This window comes from Mizuhopecten yessoensis, unplaced genomic scaffold (assembly GCF_002113885.1).
Source record: "Mizuhopecten yessoensis strain PY_sf001 unplaced genomic scaffold, ASM211388v2 scaffold716265, whole genome shotgun sequence".
NCBI lineage: Eukaryota > Metazoa > Mollusca > Bivalvia > Pectinida > Pectinidae > Mizuhopecten > Mizuhopecten yessoensis.
The window spans coordinates 397,441-413,455 of record NW_018480030.1 but is presented as its reverse complement, the minus strand read 5'-3'; the positions used below and the strand labels follow the sequence as shown (position 1 = coordinate 413,455).

At 36.2% G+C, this 16,015-nt stretch overlaps 2 protein-coding genes across 2 annotated transcripts in view; both read left to right on the top strand.

The window, feature by feature from the left end:
- The first annotated feature begins 5,344 nt into the window (after positions 1-5,344).
- On the top strand, positions 5,345-10,063 carry LOC110442439 (glycine-rich protein 23-like). The gene is made up of 4 exons (XM_021486047.1): positions 5,345-5,369; positions 5,651-5,814; positions 6,731-6,809; positions 9,621-10,063. Exons 1-4 carry the CDS (start codon positions 5,345-5,347, stop codon positions 10,061-10,063), a joined length of 711 nt encoding a protein of 236 aa, XP_021341722.1.
- Positions 10,064-15,309: 5,246 nt separating this feature from the next.
- LOC110442438 overlaps positions 15,310-16,015 on the top strand; it is a 5,952-nt gene continuing 5,246 nt past the window's right edge. Inside the window, exons 1-2 of the mRNA XM_021486046.1 lie at positions 15,310-15,467; positions 15,674-16,012. Of these exons, the coding sequence (XP_021341721.1) occupies positions 15,346-15,467; positions 15,674-16,012 (461 nt within the window). The 5' untranslated portion in view covers positions 15,310-15,345. The remainder of the gene's footprint in view (positions 15,468-15,673; positions 16,013-16,015) is intronic.

The window sequence follows — 16,015 nt, the reverse complement described above, 5'->3', positions numbered from 1 at the left end:
ACCTAAAAATCAAAGTACAAAATCATGCGAGTATGTCTCTTAAAATATTACGTGATGGTAATTGAACATACAATTAAAACATGTTGTTCGCAACATAACGGCATATATGAATCATCTTCCATGTTCTTTGAATTTTAGCAATGTCTAGTGCATATGAATTTACATTAACACAATGAAATGAAATTGTTACACAAATTTCAACCACATCATTTTAATGAATCATGCATCCACATTAAAGACAAGTTAAGTTATACTGCAAAAGACATAGACAAAGTCTAGAAACAATATATTTGAACATGAATTCTGTACAATCAACGATTGTCGAGTTAAAGCGGTTTTAAAGATTTTAACCTATAACAATATTGGTTTTTTGACCTACTTGAAAATGTACATGGAACATCTTCAGACCTTGGCCTACAACATACCTAAAATCATCTTTTACCAATCAAAAGATACAGATTCAGCAAAGTACGATAAAAGAATAATAAGAAATTGAAATTGTTGGCTAATGTAATAATTTGACTGGCTGTTCACTTTAAGGACAGATTTGGCCTTCTAATAATAACTTGTGCAAGACTACAGTAGCTGACGGAGTATAGTGGGTGATTCCTAGAGTGCAAAATGACGTTGGAGATAGAATGGATATATGATATAGATTAAATAGAGGCAGCCAATGGGCGGTGTTGTATAGGAATGTAGTCCGTTAAAGTCATATAGTCCGTCCACTAGGTACTTCAAGATGATGCATTGAAAAGAGCTTTTTGTCTATATCAGTTGGGTTTGCCATGCCACAGAAAGGCTGATGTTTACCTACAGCTGTAGAGATGTAAACTGTCCATTCTTTTAAGATTGAGAGTGCGTAGTAATAAATGTAGTATTACCAGAGTGTATAAGATGGCTTGATATAAATCAAAGTACTGAGAGTACTGAGTACACTTCACAATCGCATAAAAATGAAAACGGTTTTTGACTTTCACCTTTGAAATTATATAGAGTAGGTCAAGGTCATTCATTTGCACATACTTTTAAACCTGTCATTCAAGCATGCTTCTTGCCAAACATCTTTACCCTGGAATAATTGGTTATTCAGAAAAAGTGGTGTCAATATTTTTACATATATGACCTCTGTGACCTTGAAAGTCATTCAAGGTCAATCATTTTCAAACTTGATAGCCAATTACCTCGCTGTGTTATGTATCAAATAATAGGCCTCTAGACCTCGTAGAACTATATCACATATGAAATTTGACACCTAAATAACTAATCGAACCACCAATCTACATGTGTTTTTTAGAAATGGTTAGAATGAATACAGTCCAGCAAATGCATTTGTAAGAAATGATTTTCAATTAAATTAAGGTGAATATGTGGTTAGTTAAATGGACGTAATCAAATTATATTGACAAAGACTAAACCAAAATTAAGGTTCTTAATCATTATATTAGATTCGATATGGCAGATGTCAAAATCATTTAAAAAGATGAAACTGAAAATTGTCAGGAGTAAAGCACTGCTTTTCGCAGAGATCATTGTGAATTTAGAATTGAAATGATATCACTAAGTGAATATTGATCAACTGTTTCTAAAATAGTAGAGTACACGCATAAGACAATATCACCTTCTCATGATTACGATCCAACCAATGAGGATGTAGAGAAATGTGTGTCAGCTAATATAAACATATTTGAAGTTTTGTTTAAAACCATGGTATCATACTATCTCTATGAAAATGAGGTCATGATCAGTGTGTACACATACAAACTTATCACTGACAAGTTTTTCTTTAACGACTCCCAAGACATTTGCAGGAAATTAAAACCCTGAAGGTCCACCTTCATTTAGAATTACAAAGGGGATAACTCTATGAATATGGTCAATGTACTTTCCACATTGTTGAGCAGTCAAAGATTCCCAAAAGTCTTGGATTCCCTTCACAAGCTCATCCTTTTTTCTTGGCTTCACAGTTGAACTTAAGAAGTGTTTCATAGCAGACCAAACATTCTCTATTGCATTCAAGTCAGGTGAAGATGCTGGTACTTCCATCACATTTTCTAGCATACCCTTCTCCAGCATCCATTTCTTGGTTGAGGCTGATTTATGTTTGCTGTCATTGTCCTGTGAATGATAATTTAAATTTACTGTACTTAACTTAATGAATTTACTAAATACATTGTGTATGTATACCAATACCCCCTGCAGCTTGGTTTCAAGTGATAAGCTCGTAAACACAATATGAGTTTAACGTTTTAACACCTTTCAATGACCTTTTGAAATTGAATATATACACTGCCATGTGACAATTACCTGCTGTTCATGATGCACTGTATATATATATATGTGAATTCTTCCCATATAACAAAAGGTTAACCATTACTTATTAGGCAACTTAGATTTGGCCTTGCCACCAATTACAGTGATATGACATTTGAACCCTATAATGCCCTGAAAATAGTTCAACAGTAGTGTTATATAATGTGACAGTGAATATTGAGTGGTCAAGCATTGTGCGAGGACAGACAAAGTGCATTGTTGAACAATTTAAGCACTTCCCATGACAAATGAAAACACAAAATAATAACAATGAAAAACCCAGAGGGATCTTGCAGCATGATATAATCCTATTCATTCTATGTTAATTTGATCTTTTCTCTAATAGAACAAAAGGGATTTCTTTGACCAAACAACTTGAACAACTCTCTGAGAATTACTGTGATTACAAACTTAAAGTGCCAAACTCCACCAGCTGGCAGCCATCTCCTTCTTACCATCAGTCTCAAAATCTTACATAAACTATCTGATGATTTGAGATAAGAAAACTACTAGAAATGACAATATTTTCACATTTCAAAATTTCCTTTAGACAGGTTACATGTAGATAACATTTCAATTTTACAAAAAATATATCTCACTTGATACATTCGGTAACCTTCTGGAAAAACTTTCTCAACGAAAGGCAGGAAGTTTCTTTCCAAGATCTGCTGGTAGATGATGAAATTTAGCGAAAGCACTGCTACCAAAGGAAAGATCCCGAAAACAAATAAATAATAATTCATCAATTGACAATTTGGGTGCTCGTCCGGGATATATATGTGTTGTTTTTAAATATTTAGACCTCATTTTCAGGGGGTAAAACTCTAGATTTGTGGAGATTATATTGGTTGTTAGTACTGTGTATTGAAACGGTGCATTTGATAAATGTAAACAATAAGTTAATTGTTACAAACATAAATTGATATGCTGTGTAGATGTGCTAGTGTAGGATCATAATCATCATATCATGTAGGAATGTTGTAGAGTACATGTACAACCATTACATATTGTGTATCGGAGTAGGTCGGGTCTTTTATTCATAGTCACTGTTATTCCATATATGTGTATAAAGGAGTAGGTCGGGTGCTATATTAGAATATAGACTGTTATTCTGTACGACAAGTTAGTTTGGTTGTTACATTCAACTTCATACTGTATTGCGGGATACATTTTGGGAAAAATACTATTTATAGGCTGTTTTTCTGTACTACAGAATAGGTCGGGCACTATATATAGGTATTTTAAATTCTCACAAGCTAAATTTGTGAATTTTTGTGAAACTGTTTTCTAAAATTGAGTATTTAGGATAGATCAGTTATCGCATAGTGTTACTGTGTTGTAATACAGAATAGTGAGTTACTATGTTTGGTGTTAAGCCTGTAATTCTGTACCAAAAGTTACTGTTGACCTATTATTGAGAATAGGCGGTATGTGGTTTACTAGTAATTTTACTATTGAGTTATTAGAGTGCTGCAACTCGGCATATTACAAATTGTATGCTAGTATATAACCAGGCAGGTTGGTTATGATACACCAGGAAGTGTGCATACTGTACAGGCACACACAAATAGTGGTATTCAGACAGATAAGAGCTGATATTATTAAATAGCTTAGGATAGAACTTTTTTGAGTTACAATTGTTCATTGGGTTGCTATCCAGATCCATTTTGAAAATGTGTATTAATGTGTATTTCTTGCGCTTCAACAAAGGCAAACAAATCATCTTTTTTGACACAAGATTGATCATTTAAGTTGTCATTGTATCGCCATTTTTAATTGTAGCAGGTTCAATTTTGCTGTACAACTTTATACTGTTTAATATGATAAAAATTAATATGCAACAAAACTGGAAAATTATACATTATTGATATTTTTTTGCATATTTAGTGTAACTGAAGCACTTTTGATTTTTGACCCGAAAAAGGTGAAAAAAATAACACAAATAATAATGGGACAAAAAAAGAAGCACACGGACCCTGTGAATCCGACCTTGACCTCCATGAGGGAGTTATTTTTGGAAGTTAATTCGAACTTTTCTCTTGGCTCATTTTGTGAAGAAACCAGGCATGAATGTATTTGTTGATTGTATTGGAACCCGTCAACAGTCGGTAGATTCTATGACAGCATCGTTATTTGACATGTCGTCAGAAACTGAGGAACCGTGGATCCGAGACGCGTGAAACTGATAGCGTTTGAAGTGAGTGATCTTGCGACGGAGCACAGGTTCGTTACAAATGTCTGAAATGACAAATGTTTATGTGTGCTGTGACTCATATGAGTAGGTCTGTGACATATGTGTCAGTAGATCTATAGAATATGTGTATTTCAGACATTTATAACGAACCCCTGTTGATCAATGCAGTGTAACAGACGATATTTCTGATAAATTGCATGAGCGTTAAAATTGTTTCCATTGCCGGCATTGGTGATTTCAACCGATGTGCATTTTGTACGATATTGCAGACCTTGGTCTTGTTTTCGTTGTAATAAAAGCGGTTTTTTATTTTATTTTTTATTTTGCACATAAATTTACAATGACATTATCAAATCTCACAATGCCCAGCGATATTTCAGCAGCCGTCATGTTTATTTACATTGGATATTGTAGTTCCGGTCAGTGTTGTGATTAATACGCTAAGAATTGTGTCTCGGGTGGCATGGTAATTATGTCTCGTGCGGCATGGTAATTTAAGTCCCATCAACGACACAGCTTTCAAAGAGGCTATATAGTGACAATGCCATGCAAATGTAAATAGAAGATAATAGCCATATATTGTTAAACTAAATATTCTATTGGAAACATAGTATTATCATAACAGTGTTCATCATGTGTGTTATGATTTTCAGAAATAATCAATGTTAACCATCAATCTTGTATGGTGCAAGATATGTAACAACATTTTACATAAGTATCCAATATAGTCACAGTTAGTTATATTACAAATTGTTAGTTAGTTGCCACTGTTGTTGCGGTTTTGGCAAATTATATAAATATTACTGCTATTTACAGTGTGTCACCAGAATATTATTGGACATGACAACGCATCCTCGCACCCATGGTTGGTTGTAGTTCTCCCCGAACTAGCAACGTGTAAGTTCACAATCTGAATAATTACTTGATTTTTTGTTTTTTATTGTTTGAGAAGACATTAATAACCAAATATGATATTGCTGTACCTAGTAATTTTGCACATTTTTGTCACTACTTATCCACTGGTCACGTAATGTCGCATACCTTTATTACAATAGCATACAATAGTATGTATAAAATAGGAAATGAGTCAATGCAATATAAGAACAATTACTGAGAGGCATTCATAATATACTCCCTTATCTCCAGGGCCTTCTGAACTGTCGCCAAATGTCGCCACATTCACACCTCAAGAAAATGGACGACCTGGAAGTGAGCATTATGTGGAATCTTATGGTGCCCCACCTCCGCCAGATTTGCCTCAGCAATCCTCACCACCTCATTTTCATTCCACAGCCTTGGGATTGAATTTGGTAGGTTTCCTATGAAAAAAGACCTATTGATGTTAAATTTTACCAAGTTTCAAGATGATCCAGTAACTTATAATGTTTGGAAAGGTACATTCAAGAATATTACTGATGAACTGGTCAAAAAGATCAACAATTTTCCAAAACTCCTCAACTGAGACCACAAGAAACTGTCGATGTACTCGATTTACTTCTTGAAGTTGAGTCCCTTAAGGAGACACCCAGATATTTGTCTCTCTTAGCATCATACGACAACTCTGTGGGAACCCTAGATATCTGACATACAGAACAAATGGATGGGAAAGGCAATGAAGTACAAGTCCTGCGCTAAAATAGTTAAAGTGAATGTTTACCCCAAGGACAGACCAGAAGAAAGGATGACCTTGTATGCTCTCATAGACGATCAGAACAACCGGTCCTTAGCAACACCAACATTGTTAGATTACTCAAGGAAACATGCAGTTTTGAAAGGGTGCAGTACTCCTTGACTTTATGTGCTGGTACAGTCACAACCGCGGGACGCAGAGCACCAGGCTTATTGTGGAAGACACTGATGGTGAAAAGAAATATGAACTGCCACCGTTGATCGAATGCGAGCACATTCTAGGCAACAAGGACGAAAACCTTACGGCCGAAGCAGCAGCTAAACATACACACCTTAACGATATTGCTGCAGATATACCACAATTCGACAACAGTACAAGAATTCACCTATTACTTGGCAGGTATGCTGTTGATATTCACCATGTATTAAATCAAATAATCGGCCCTAGCGGTTCTCGCTATGCCCAACGACTGGGCCTAGGGTGGGTAATAATCGGCAATGTGTGTCTAGGAAAAGTCCATGCTCCTGATCTTGACAATCTAAACGTCATGAATATAAAACATATGTAGTGAATGGACGCCATTCAATTTTTCACAGTGTGAATACAACCTGTCTGTAAAAGAAACCATCAGTACTGACAAGCTGTTCCAGAAAACAAAGAACGATGAGGGAGAAGGTTGGTCCATAGATGACATACAATTCATCGTATAATTAATATTTTTGGTTTAGAGAGGTCAACCGACTGGTCAGCCAGACGGCGGCCTCCTATTGGTCGAAAATTAGATATTGTTCGATTTTTATGAAAATTGGTATATAGGGGTGTTAGGGGACTGTGAACAAGAGGCTGTATCGCTCACCTGAATATTTAAGCAGTCATAGCAAGTATTGCATGACTACTGTCTATAACGTGTACTTATCTTGACATTGTAAACAATTACACTCTATATGTATTAAATGAATTTATTATTTTTAATTGTAACAGTTGTTGGCAGCAGTGACCTGGTCAATATATGCTGAAATAAATGTATTTGTACATGTACTTGTATGTGTGTGTAAGTGTGTATGAGGTGTGTGAGATGTTTCCTTCATGAGTTACTTCCCCTTAGCCTTGTGTTAATATTAATTATTTTGTGTGAATTTTTTCATTTGCAACATGTCTAAAATATTATGTCTCCTTGTTTATTCCACTTTGACCATTTAACGGAGAGAATTTATATAGGCTTTGCCTGTTATTTAATCCAATTGACTACGACATCTTGTCAATAAAATTTAATGAAATGAAAATAGCAAATATTCTCATTACATATTATATTGTACTACAAATATGTCACTCGCAAACTTTGAGGCTCCATCTGTTGAAACTACAAGTCAAATATTATTATTTAAGATTTCATGCTTTTTGGCCATCGTTCTTCTTCAAAAAAGTTTGGCATATTTTTCCCTGTGACCTTTTAAGTATGTCAATTAGTTTTCTTTCCCAAACTTTTATAACTTTATCTCAAGAAGCTACCAGCCAAATCTTATGAATCCATTCCTTTTGAATCTTCAGAACAAATCCTTTGAAATGTTGTTGACCTCTGTGACATTTAAAGTAGGTTGAGGTCATTTTAATTTGCAAACTTGGGTGAACTCTAACCCAAGAAGCCACTAGCCAAATATTATAATTTTATGCCTTTCGACTTTTCAGAAGTCGCTTGATGTTTTTAACATATTTGACACCTGTGACCTTGAAGAAGGTCAAAGTCGTTTTCATTCTCAAACTTTGTCTGGCTTTATCTCATGAAGCCATAAGGCAAATATGAAGGTTCTACACATTTTAGTTCTTCAGAAGAAGTCGTTTAAAGAGTTTTACATATTTGACCACTGTGACATTGAAAGTAGGTCAAACTCATTTTCATTCTCAAACTTTGTTGGGGCTTTATCCCATGAAGCCACCCTACAAATATGAAAATTCTAACCTTCCAGTTCTTCAGGAGAAGTCGTTTGAAGTGTTTCTTTCACACATTTGACCGATGTGACCTTGAAGGTAGGTCAAAGTCATTTTCATTCGCAAACTTTGGTGACCTCTACCCCAGCAAGTCACCAGCCAAATATTATATTTTTATGCCTTTTAGTAGATGTTTTTTTACAGGTAGCAAAAGGTCCCTAAAGGTCCCTATCGTTCCCTAAAAGGTCCCTATAGGCCCCTAAAAGGTCCCGCTAGGTCCCTAAAAGTCCATAAAGGTCCATAAAAGATCCCTTAAGTCCATAAAAGGTCCATATAAGTCCCAAACATTAAACGGTTTAGGCTAAGGAAAGTCCATGTCAAAGACAATAGGCTCAGTTAATGTTAAGCTGTCAGAAATATTGGTCCAGTACGTGATCATATACAAAAGAGAGCGTAGATGTATACACCTTGACTGACTGAGATAATGGCGCTCTACAGGTAAAGAGACGCTCGGCTGGTTTTCACAGACCGTCGATGTAAAGATCAAGCTATGAAAGAAAACGTAACACCCAGTGAAAAGACGAAGTCATGACACTATAATCTGACTTAGACGACACGGTGATACGAGCCGACCCTAAGCAATAAATAATATATAAAACATTACACAATTACTAATGATGATAACGATTAATTTTAATGCATATATACTTGATTATGAGAATATGTAGACAAGAGATCCCAGAGGGATCTTGGCGCCCACCTTTGTACCATCTTCATTAGTTCTTTGTCAGTTCGATCTTTTCTCTTCTTTCCTCTAATCTGTTTGATCGAGTCATGTTAACAGTAAATGCACCTTGAGGTAACTTTTGATCTAAACTTAATACTGATGTGTATGAAAGCCAACCTTCAAAGTGAGTTTGTCATTTCACATATTTACTAGTACAGTACTTAATGTGAAAGAAATAGAATCGATCATTGTAATATGAGAAAGATCTGTTTAGTTCTTCTTTTAGGCCATGTTGTTTATCCGATCAGTCTCAAAAGTTGCCCTGCACAGCTCAGAACCAAGGGGAACCTACATATCAAATTTGAGAAAGATCCCTCTGGTACTTCCTGAGAAATAGCGATAACAAACTTTCAATATCAAAATCCAAGATGGCTGCCTGTCAGCCATGTTGTTTATCCGATCAGTCTCAAAAGTTGCCCTGCACAGCTAAGGACCAAGGGGAACCTACATATAAAATTTGAGAAAGATCCCTCCAGTACTTCTCGAGAAATAGCGATAACAAACTTTCACTATCAAAATCCAAGATGGCTGCCTGTCGGCCATATTGTTTATCCGATCAGTCTCAAAAGCACCCTTGCACAGCTAAGGACCAAGGGGAACCTGCATATAAAATTTGAGAAAGATCCCTCTGGTACTTCTTGAGAAATAGCGATAACAAGAATTGTTTACGGACGGACCACGGACCAAGGACGCAGGGTGATTTGAATAGCCCACCATCAGATGATGGTGGGCTAAAAATCATAATGCTTTATGAAAATTTACGAGATTTTAAGAAATCATAAGTACCCAACAACAATGGCAGTACCACTGCCTCAACGGTGGCGGTGGTAGCCCCAGCATCGGCAGTGACTTGGATGGTGCCAGTCTCGACGGTGGCGGCGGTGGCCTCGGCTGTGACTCGGGTGGTGGAAGCCTCGACGGTGGCCTCGGCGGTGACTTGGGTGGTGCCAGCCTCGACGGTGGCGGTGGTAGCCCCAGCCTCGGCGGTGACTTGGGTGGTGCCAGCCTCGACGGTGGCGGTGGTAGCCCCAGCCTCGGCGGTGACTTGGGTTGTGCAAGTCTCGACGGTGGCGGTGGAAGCCCCATGCGTGGCCTCGGCGGTGACTTGGGTGGTGCCAGCCTCGACGGGGGCGGTGGAAGCCCCATGAGTGGCCTCGGCGGTGACTTGGGTGGTGCCAGCCTCGGCGGTGGCATTCACCTAAAGAACAGTTATTAGATTGTTAAGGGTGTATATTCATCGATTGGAGAGAAAAAAAAGTATCGAGGTGACAGCATGAGCTTTAACCCCTCTCACAAATGACTGCAAAGGGTAAAAAAAATAACAAAAAATATCAACTGACCACCATAGAAAATTTAGTAAAATGTCACGTGATTAGTTCCTTTGTATTTGAAGTAATAACTTCATTGATGGAATAATTAGTATTAAGTGGAGGTGATAGATCAGGTCAAAGCTGTCGTCGACTGAGTAGTATTACATCATATTAGAGGTGATGGGTCATGAGAGATAACTCGGTGTTAATCAGGTCAAATATATACTTAAAACAGCCCATATGAAAAGTTAGGGCAAGGAAAAGACATATCGACAGGATACTTCTTATGATGTTCAGTCATTCATAAATATTCAGTCATTGAAACTTGAAAAAATGCTGACACTGTCTAATTTATCAGAACTTAGATATTAGAGATACCTTTTTAATGAGATGTAGATATGTGAAGATACTAGTCAATAAAAAAAACACACCTTCTAAAGAACAATGACATCACCATCCCGTAACCTTTTGTCATTGGTCTTTACGTATTTTCCCTACCACACCTAAACCGACTATAATAAAAAAAACGCGCCAATACTGTCAACCGTCACTTTCCTGAATTTGGCACCAAACAAGTTGATCATGGATGGGGAATGAAGTTCTTTCGGTGAAATTCGGGTTATTGAGTCAACGTGGGACGGTTCAAAAAAAGTAAAACTTGAATCTCGTGTGAATAAATGTTTGATCGTTACGGCAAACATTTGGAACGGGGAAATATATACCCACATTAAACGTAAAGATCGCTACTTCCGCTGAAGTGGGAAGAATTGACACAGTTGAATGCAACAATGGATAATATGCAAAAGCAGCTGCATCTCCTGAATGTAAGTATATACAAGTACATGAGTACATCTTTTATTGAAGATAAATAATTAAAAACTCTTCTATCATTTTTTTTCTCTTTTTAATATAATAGGAGCAACATCAACCACAGCAACCACAACAGTGGCGGCAGCAATAGCAGCAACAATCGCATGCTGATGTTTGGGACCATAATCAGTTATTATTCTGAGTTATTATATAATATACTAATCATTTACATATTAATTTTCAATGATTCAAAGACATAAATAATCTTTTTAGTACCAATTTGTATTGTAAAGAGCATAGCATCTCGTTGCACAAATGCCTCATTAGTCTTCTCCTTTAAAATGTATCAAAAACGTTTGACTAAATGTGTCATTGATTCAAACGGGGGTGTCATTTTTAGAGATAGATCGTATTGTGCTACTAATCTATGTTTTATCAGCATCTTATTTGGATGTCACGAGGTCGACATCTGTAGATCCGTCATCTTTCGTAAACTCGTTACAGCTATAAAGAAACGTTACTCTGAATTTAAAAACGAAACTCATTTCTTTATCGAAAGTGTAGTAGAAGTCAAATATGGTCGAGTTCGTAATCAGATGAAAAGGTTGACGAGACAACGATGCTACTGTAAAGTAGAAGCTGTTTTTGGCTTGTATGGAGAGTCGTTGTTGGATTGTATATCTAAATGTAGAAGTACGGCCGGTACGTTTTCATCGTCTTCTGATGAATTTTCCAAGGACAGGTCATCTAATGCCTCATACAAATCAACATCAGATTCACAATCTATTGAATTTATTCAACTCTTTTTAAAGCAACAACGTGTAACGATTTCATTGGTCGGTTCAGAAGATATCCTGAAAATAACACACAAAGTTTCTAACCAGGGGGCGCTGTTTTTGCGGCGAAAACCCATTCTAAATATGTGTTGTGTATCTGGGCGTCGAGAAGGGCTTGCATAGAGATTACGTAAAGGCGTCCATCGGCGTGGATAAAATGCAGAGGCGTCCACTGGCGCTTACATACGGCAAAGCGTTAACTGATTTAGATGTGTCAGCTGTGTTAGAAAGAGAACAATTATTAAAGAAGCTACATCCAGTTCGAATAAGTCCTGCGCTTTAAACAGTGTACACTTGTATACAGATTAAAGGTTGTAGTTCACATATATGCAATTGATTATTATCTTTCAAAATTGATGTGTTGTCACTTTTTGTTAATTTCGATGATGGATTATGACATTGAATTTAAAAGTAGATTGATATCGGTCCATGTACATGAAACGTGCAAACCTCAATTGTTGTAGTTCGGCTAAATTTCTCATTTAGATGAAAGTATTTGATAAGCGACACACATCAATTTCAAACCTTTCATAATTTACAAAAGGGTTTTTTGAAGCGTAATAAGTATCAATTTGTATGCATACTGCTAAATTAATTTTCTATAGCACTTGCAAGACAAATTCTTTTTAAATCAGTTGACCATGAGCCGAGCTCAATTCAACAGTAATGGTCGAACGTTCGGTCATAGCGATCATCAATAGAGAATATGGACTACTACTAAGTAACATTCGTTTTTATGTAGATTTTTTAAGTTTTGGTGCGAGTCAGATTAACGTCTCATACCAAGAGGAATGTAGACGGGTGATGTTAGAGGCACAGGTGTCAGAGACACAGGTAAGTAGAGTCAAAAATGATGGATTAATATATTTATTTAAGCAGAAGATAACATACAAACCTATCCAGTTATTATTTATTTATAATGTTTTGGTGTTTATACTGTTTTTCAGAGGACAAGAAAAAGAAGACAAAGAATGTGACAGATAGACAACAGACAGATAAGGACGGACGGACAGTTGGCTCTAATCCAGCCTGACATTATATGTCAAGACAGTCCAAAGGCAGTAAAATCACAACTGTTAATCACACAAGCTTCGACTGGGATGTGAATAGTAGGTGTGATAAATGGAGATGGGAGTCAAAAGACATTTTCACAAACTTGCCACAATTCCAAATAAAGTTCATTAACATTTGAGAGTGCAAAGTAGATTTCAAAGAACTTTCTATTTGAGAGAGCACGCTTGATAACGGTTGAATTCTTTAGAAAATGATCAAGTAACGTTCATATAGTATGTGCTAAAGATGTTTACCGAATCAAATGCGTGAACCAATACGTCTCACATTGCGTGCTATATTCACCGTAACTTAAAATATGGTTATGCGTTAAGTACTATGAAAGAGATTGAAGTCCTGTCAACATAGTTCTAAATCGTATAAGCAGACCTACGATCACCTATTCTTAGGAGTTTATAACATTAAGAATTAAAAAAAAAAAATATTCAAATTTACACATTTATTTGACACACATTTTCCAAAATGTATGCACGCAATCACCTAAAAAATATACATATTATAAACATTGTCATAATCACAATATAAACAGATTAAACATTAATACGAAAAATTATCACAATTGACAAATCATCAAGGATCTAATTATCACAGTAAAATAAACTAAATAGAAAAGGTCCTAAACATTCACTTGTAGTATTAGAAAGAAGTATAATTAACTCATACTCGAGTATTGACTTTAAAAAAAAAACACACAAAAAAACAGTAGTACAAAAAAAAAATATCACAATGATTTTTATAAAAGCACATCTTTCACTGCCTAATATACCATACACAATCATTACAGAAGAAATTTAAAAGGTCCACCTAACTTTATTGGAAACAAGATGGATGGCTTTTTTTATTCTACAATAACTTTCACATGAAGTTGAAATTGGCACACCTGGTTCAAGAGAAACACAAGTTCTTTTTTAATAAAGTATATGATTTATTGGGTTTTTTTCTCCACTACACAGCCATTCAAGTACACTTAAAGGTATATTTTACAACCATTAAAAGCAATTTAAAATGTTAATAAGAGGTCTAGGCCTATCTTAATATAAAACAGAGCAAGATGGATGAAGAGCTTTTTAGTCTCAAGTGACCTATTGCGATCGCCTTGTCCGTCGTCGTCCGTCAACAATTTACATTTTCGACTTCTTCTCCAAAACCTCTGAACCAATTTCAATGACATTTTGCAGAAACCTTCCATGGCCAAAGGTCAACTAAAATTGTGAATTATATGGTCCCCAGCCCCCAGGGGCCTGAGGGGCGGGGCCAAAAATGTTAAAATGTACTAAAATTTCAAAAATCTTCTTCTCAAGATCCAGATATGGTAGAATCAAATACTCTTCATAGATGGGAGGGTCTTAAGATGCTTTACTAAAATTGTGAATTTGTTGACCCTGGGGTCTCACGTTTCCCCCTGGGGAGGGGGTAAACTTTACTATAGTTTATATAGGGAAATCACTTGATAGGAATTATAAACCTAAGTTGACAGTTTGATACTTTGAAATTTTTGAGCCATCCCTACCCCCAATGGCTGTAGTGTGGGGCCAAATGGAGTCTGTGTGCTAAAATAAAATTTCTTCATTTTCCTTGTTTAGAATCAGAGGTGCTAGTTTCAAATACTGAATAAGGTGGTTTCATTGTTTTTTGTCACTGAATAATATTTCTGTTCATGTTAAAAACAAAAATCAACTCTCTGTATAAATATATCAGGTGACCGTTAAGGCCCATGGGCCTCTTGTTTAATATGTATAATGTTGCCTAATAAAAAATGGATTATATGAGAAGCTTATTGAAAATATTTTTGATATACTTGAGCATTTTTTTTTATCACAGCAGACAAAATGTCTGATAAAGTAGACATACCCGTCTACTTGGTTTCGTTTTATGATGTCTTACACAAAAATGTAGGTAACATAGATTTGGAAATACAGACGACTTATATCAGAGGAGCCGTTACATAAAAAAACCGGTTTTCAATAGATTTTGTCCGAAAATGTAAAAAGCGTATATTAACATGTTTCGTCCCAAATACGAATACATATTCGTCTTCAATTATAGGAACAACCCGATTTCTGTAAACACCATTCTACACTCGTTATTAGTAAGGTATTATTAAATTATCCGTAATATAATGACTCATTACACAGGTAAGTCTATATCTGGTCAAACATCTCAGAATGTATTGTGGTCGAAACAGATACTCTGAACCCAGCAACTCATAATGAACATTTCGTTTTAAATTACAGAATGTATAGATTATTTCGGGTAATGGACGATTGTTTGTTACGAATCTGGTTAGGTATTGTAATGGATGGAGAGACGCCAATGTCTTTATATCAACACAGCACAACACTGCACGTCGTCCATGCACACCTCGCATGGTCAGACCACATCACACATAGCCGGTTCGATTTGCCTCTTCTCAAACCGGAAGTTGAGAGGTGGAAGATCTTCTGAATCGAACGAGATTTAGGAAAACAAACATGGCGTCTGATGGCGATATTGTGGCAGCTGTAATGTGCCTGGATGACGATGTTGAAGATTTTCAGCTATGTGGATCGACTACGATGAATACCGTTGTAATCGGGATTATGACAATGCCATTGTAAGAAAAATGTTTTATATTAACCCACTTTAGAAGCGCCATATATCTTAATAATAAATGTGTAAATTTAGTTGTCGATTCTACTTACATGTAAGGCCTAGCTACTGATAAGGTTTAAGGCCCCCTATCCATAAAAGTATATGTCAGTGTAATTGCTTTCAGAACTCAATTAGCTTTACGTTTACAGTGTTTGTTTTCATTTACAGGCGGAGAGATTTGCCTCGAATCGAAAACTATGTGGAAGAAGTGGTACCAAAATACAGCCCTGATTCTTTCAGAACCTTTTTTAGAGTTTCTAGGAGTACTTTTGAGACAATTGCAACTAACATAGCAGCTTATCCAGAATTGCATCCACGGCAACCAAATGCAGGACGGCCACAAATTTCAATAGAAAAAGATCTGTTGATGGGTTTATGGTATCTTGGCTCGCAAGAGACGGTCAGGTCTATTGCAGACAGATTTGACGTATCACTATCAACCTTCAACGACCACAACAGGAGACTTCTGGATGTGTTTACTTTGCACCTGAAAACAAAATTCATCTCGTG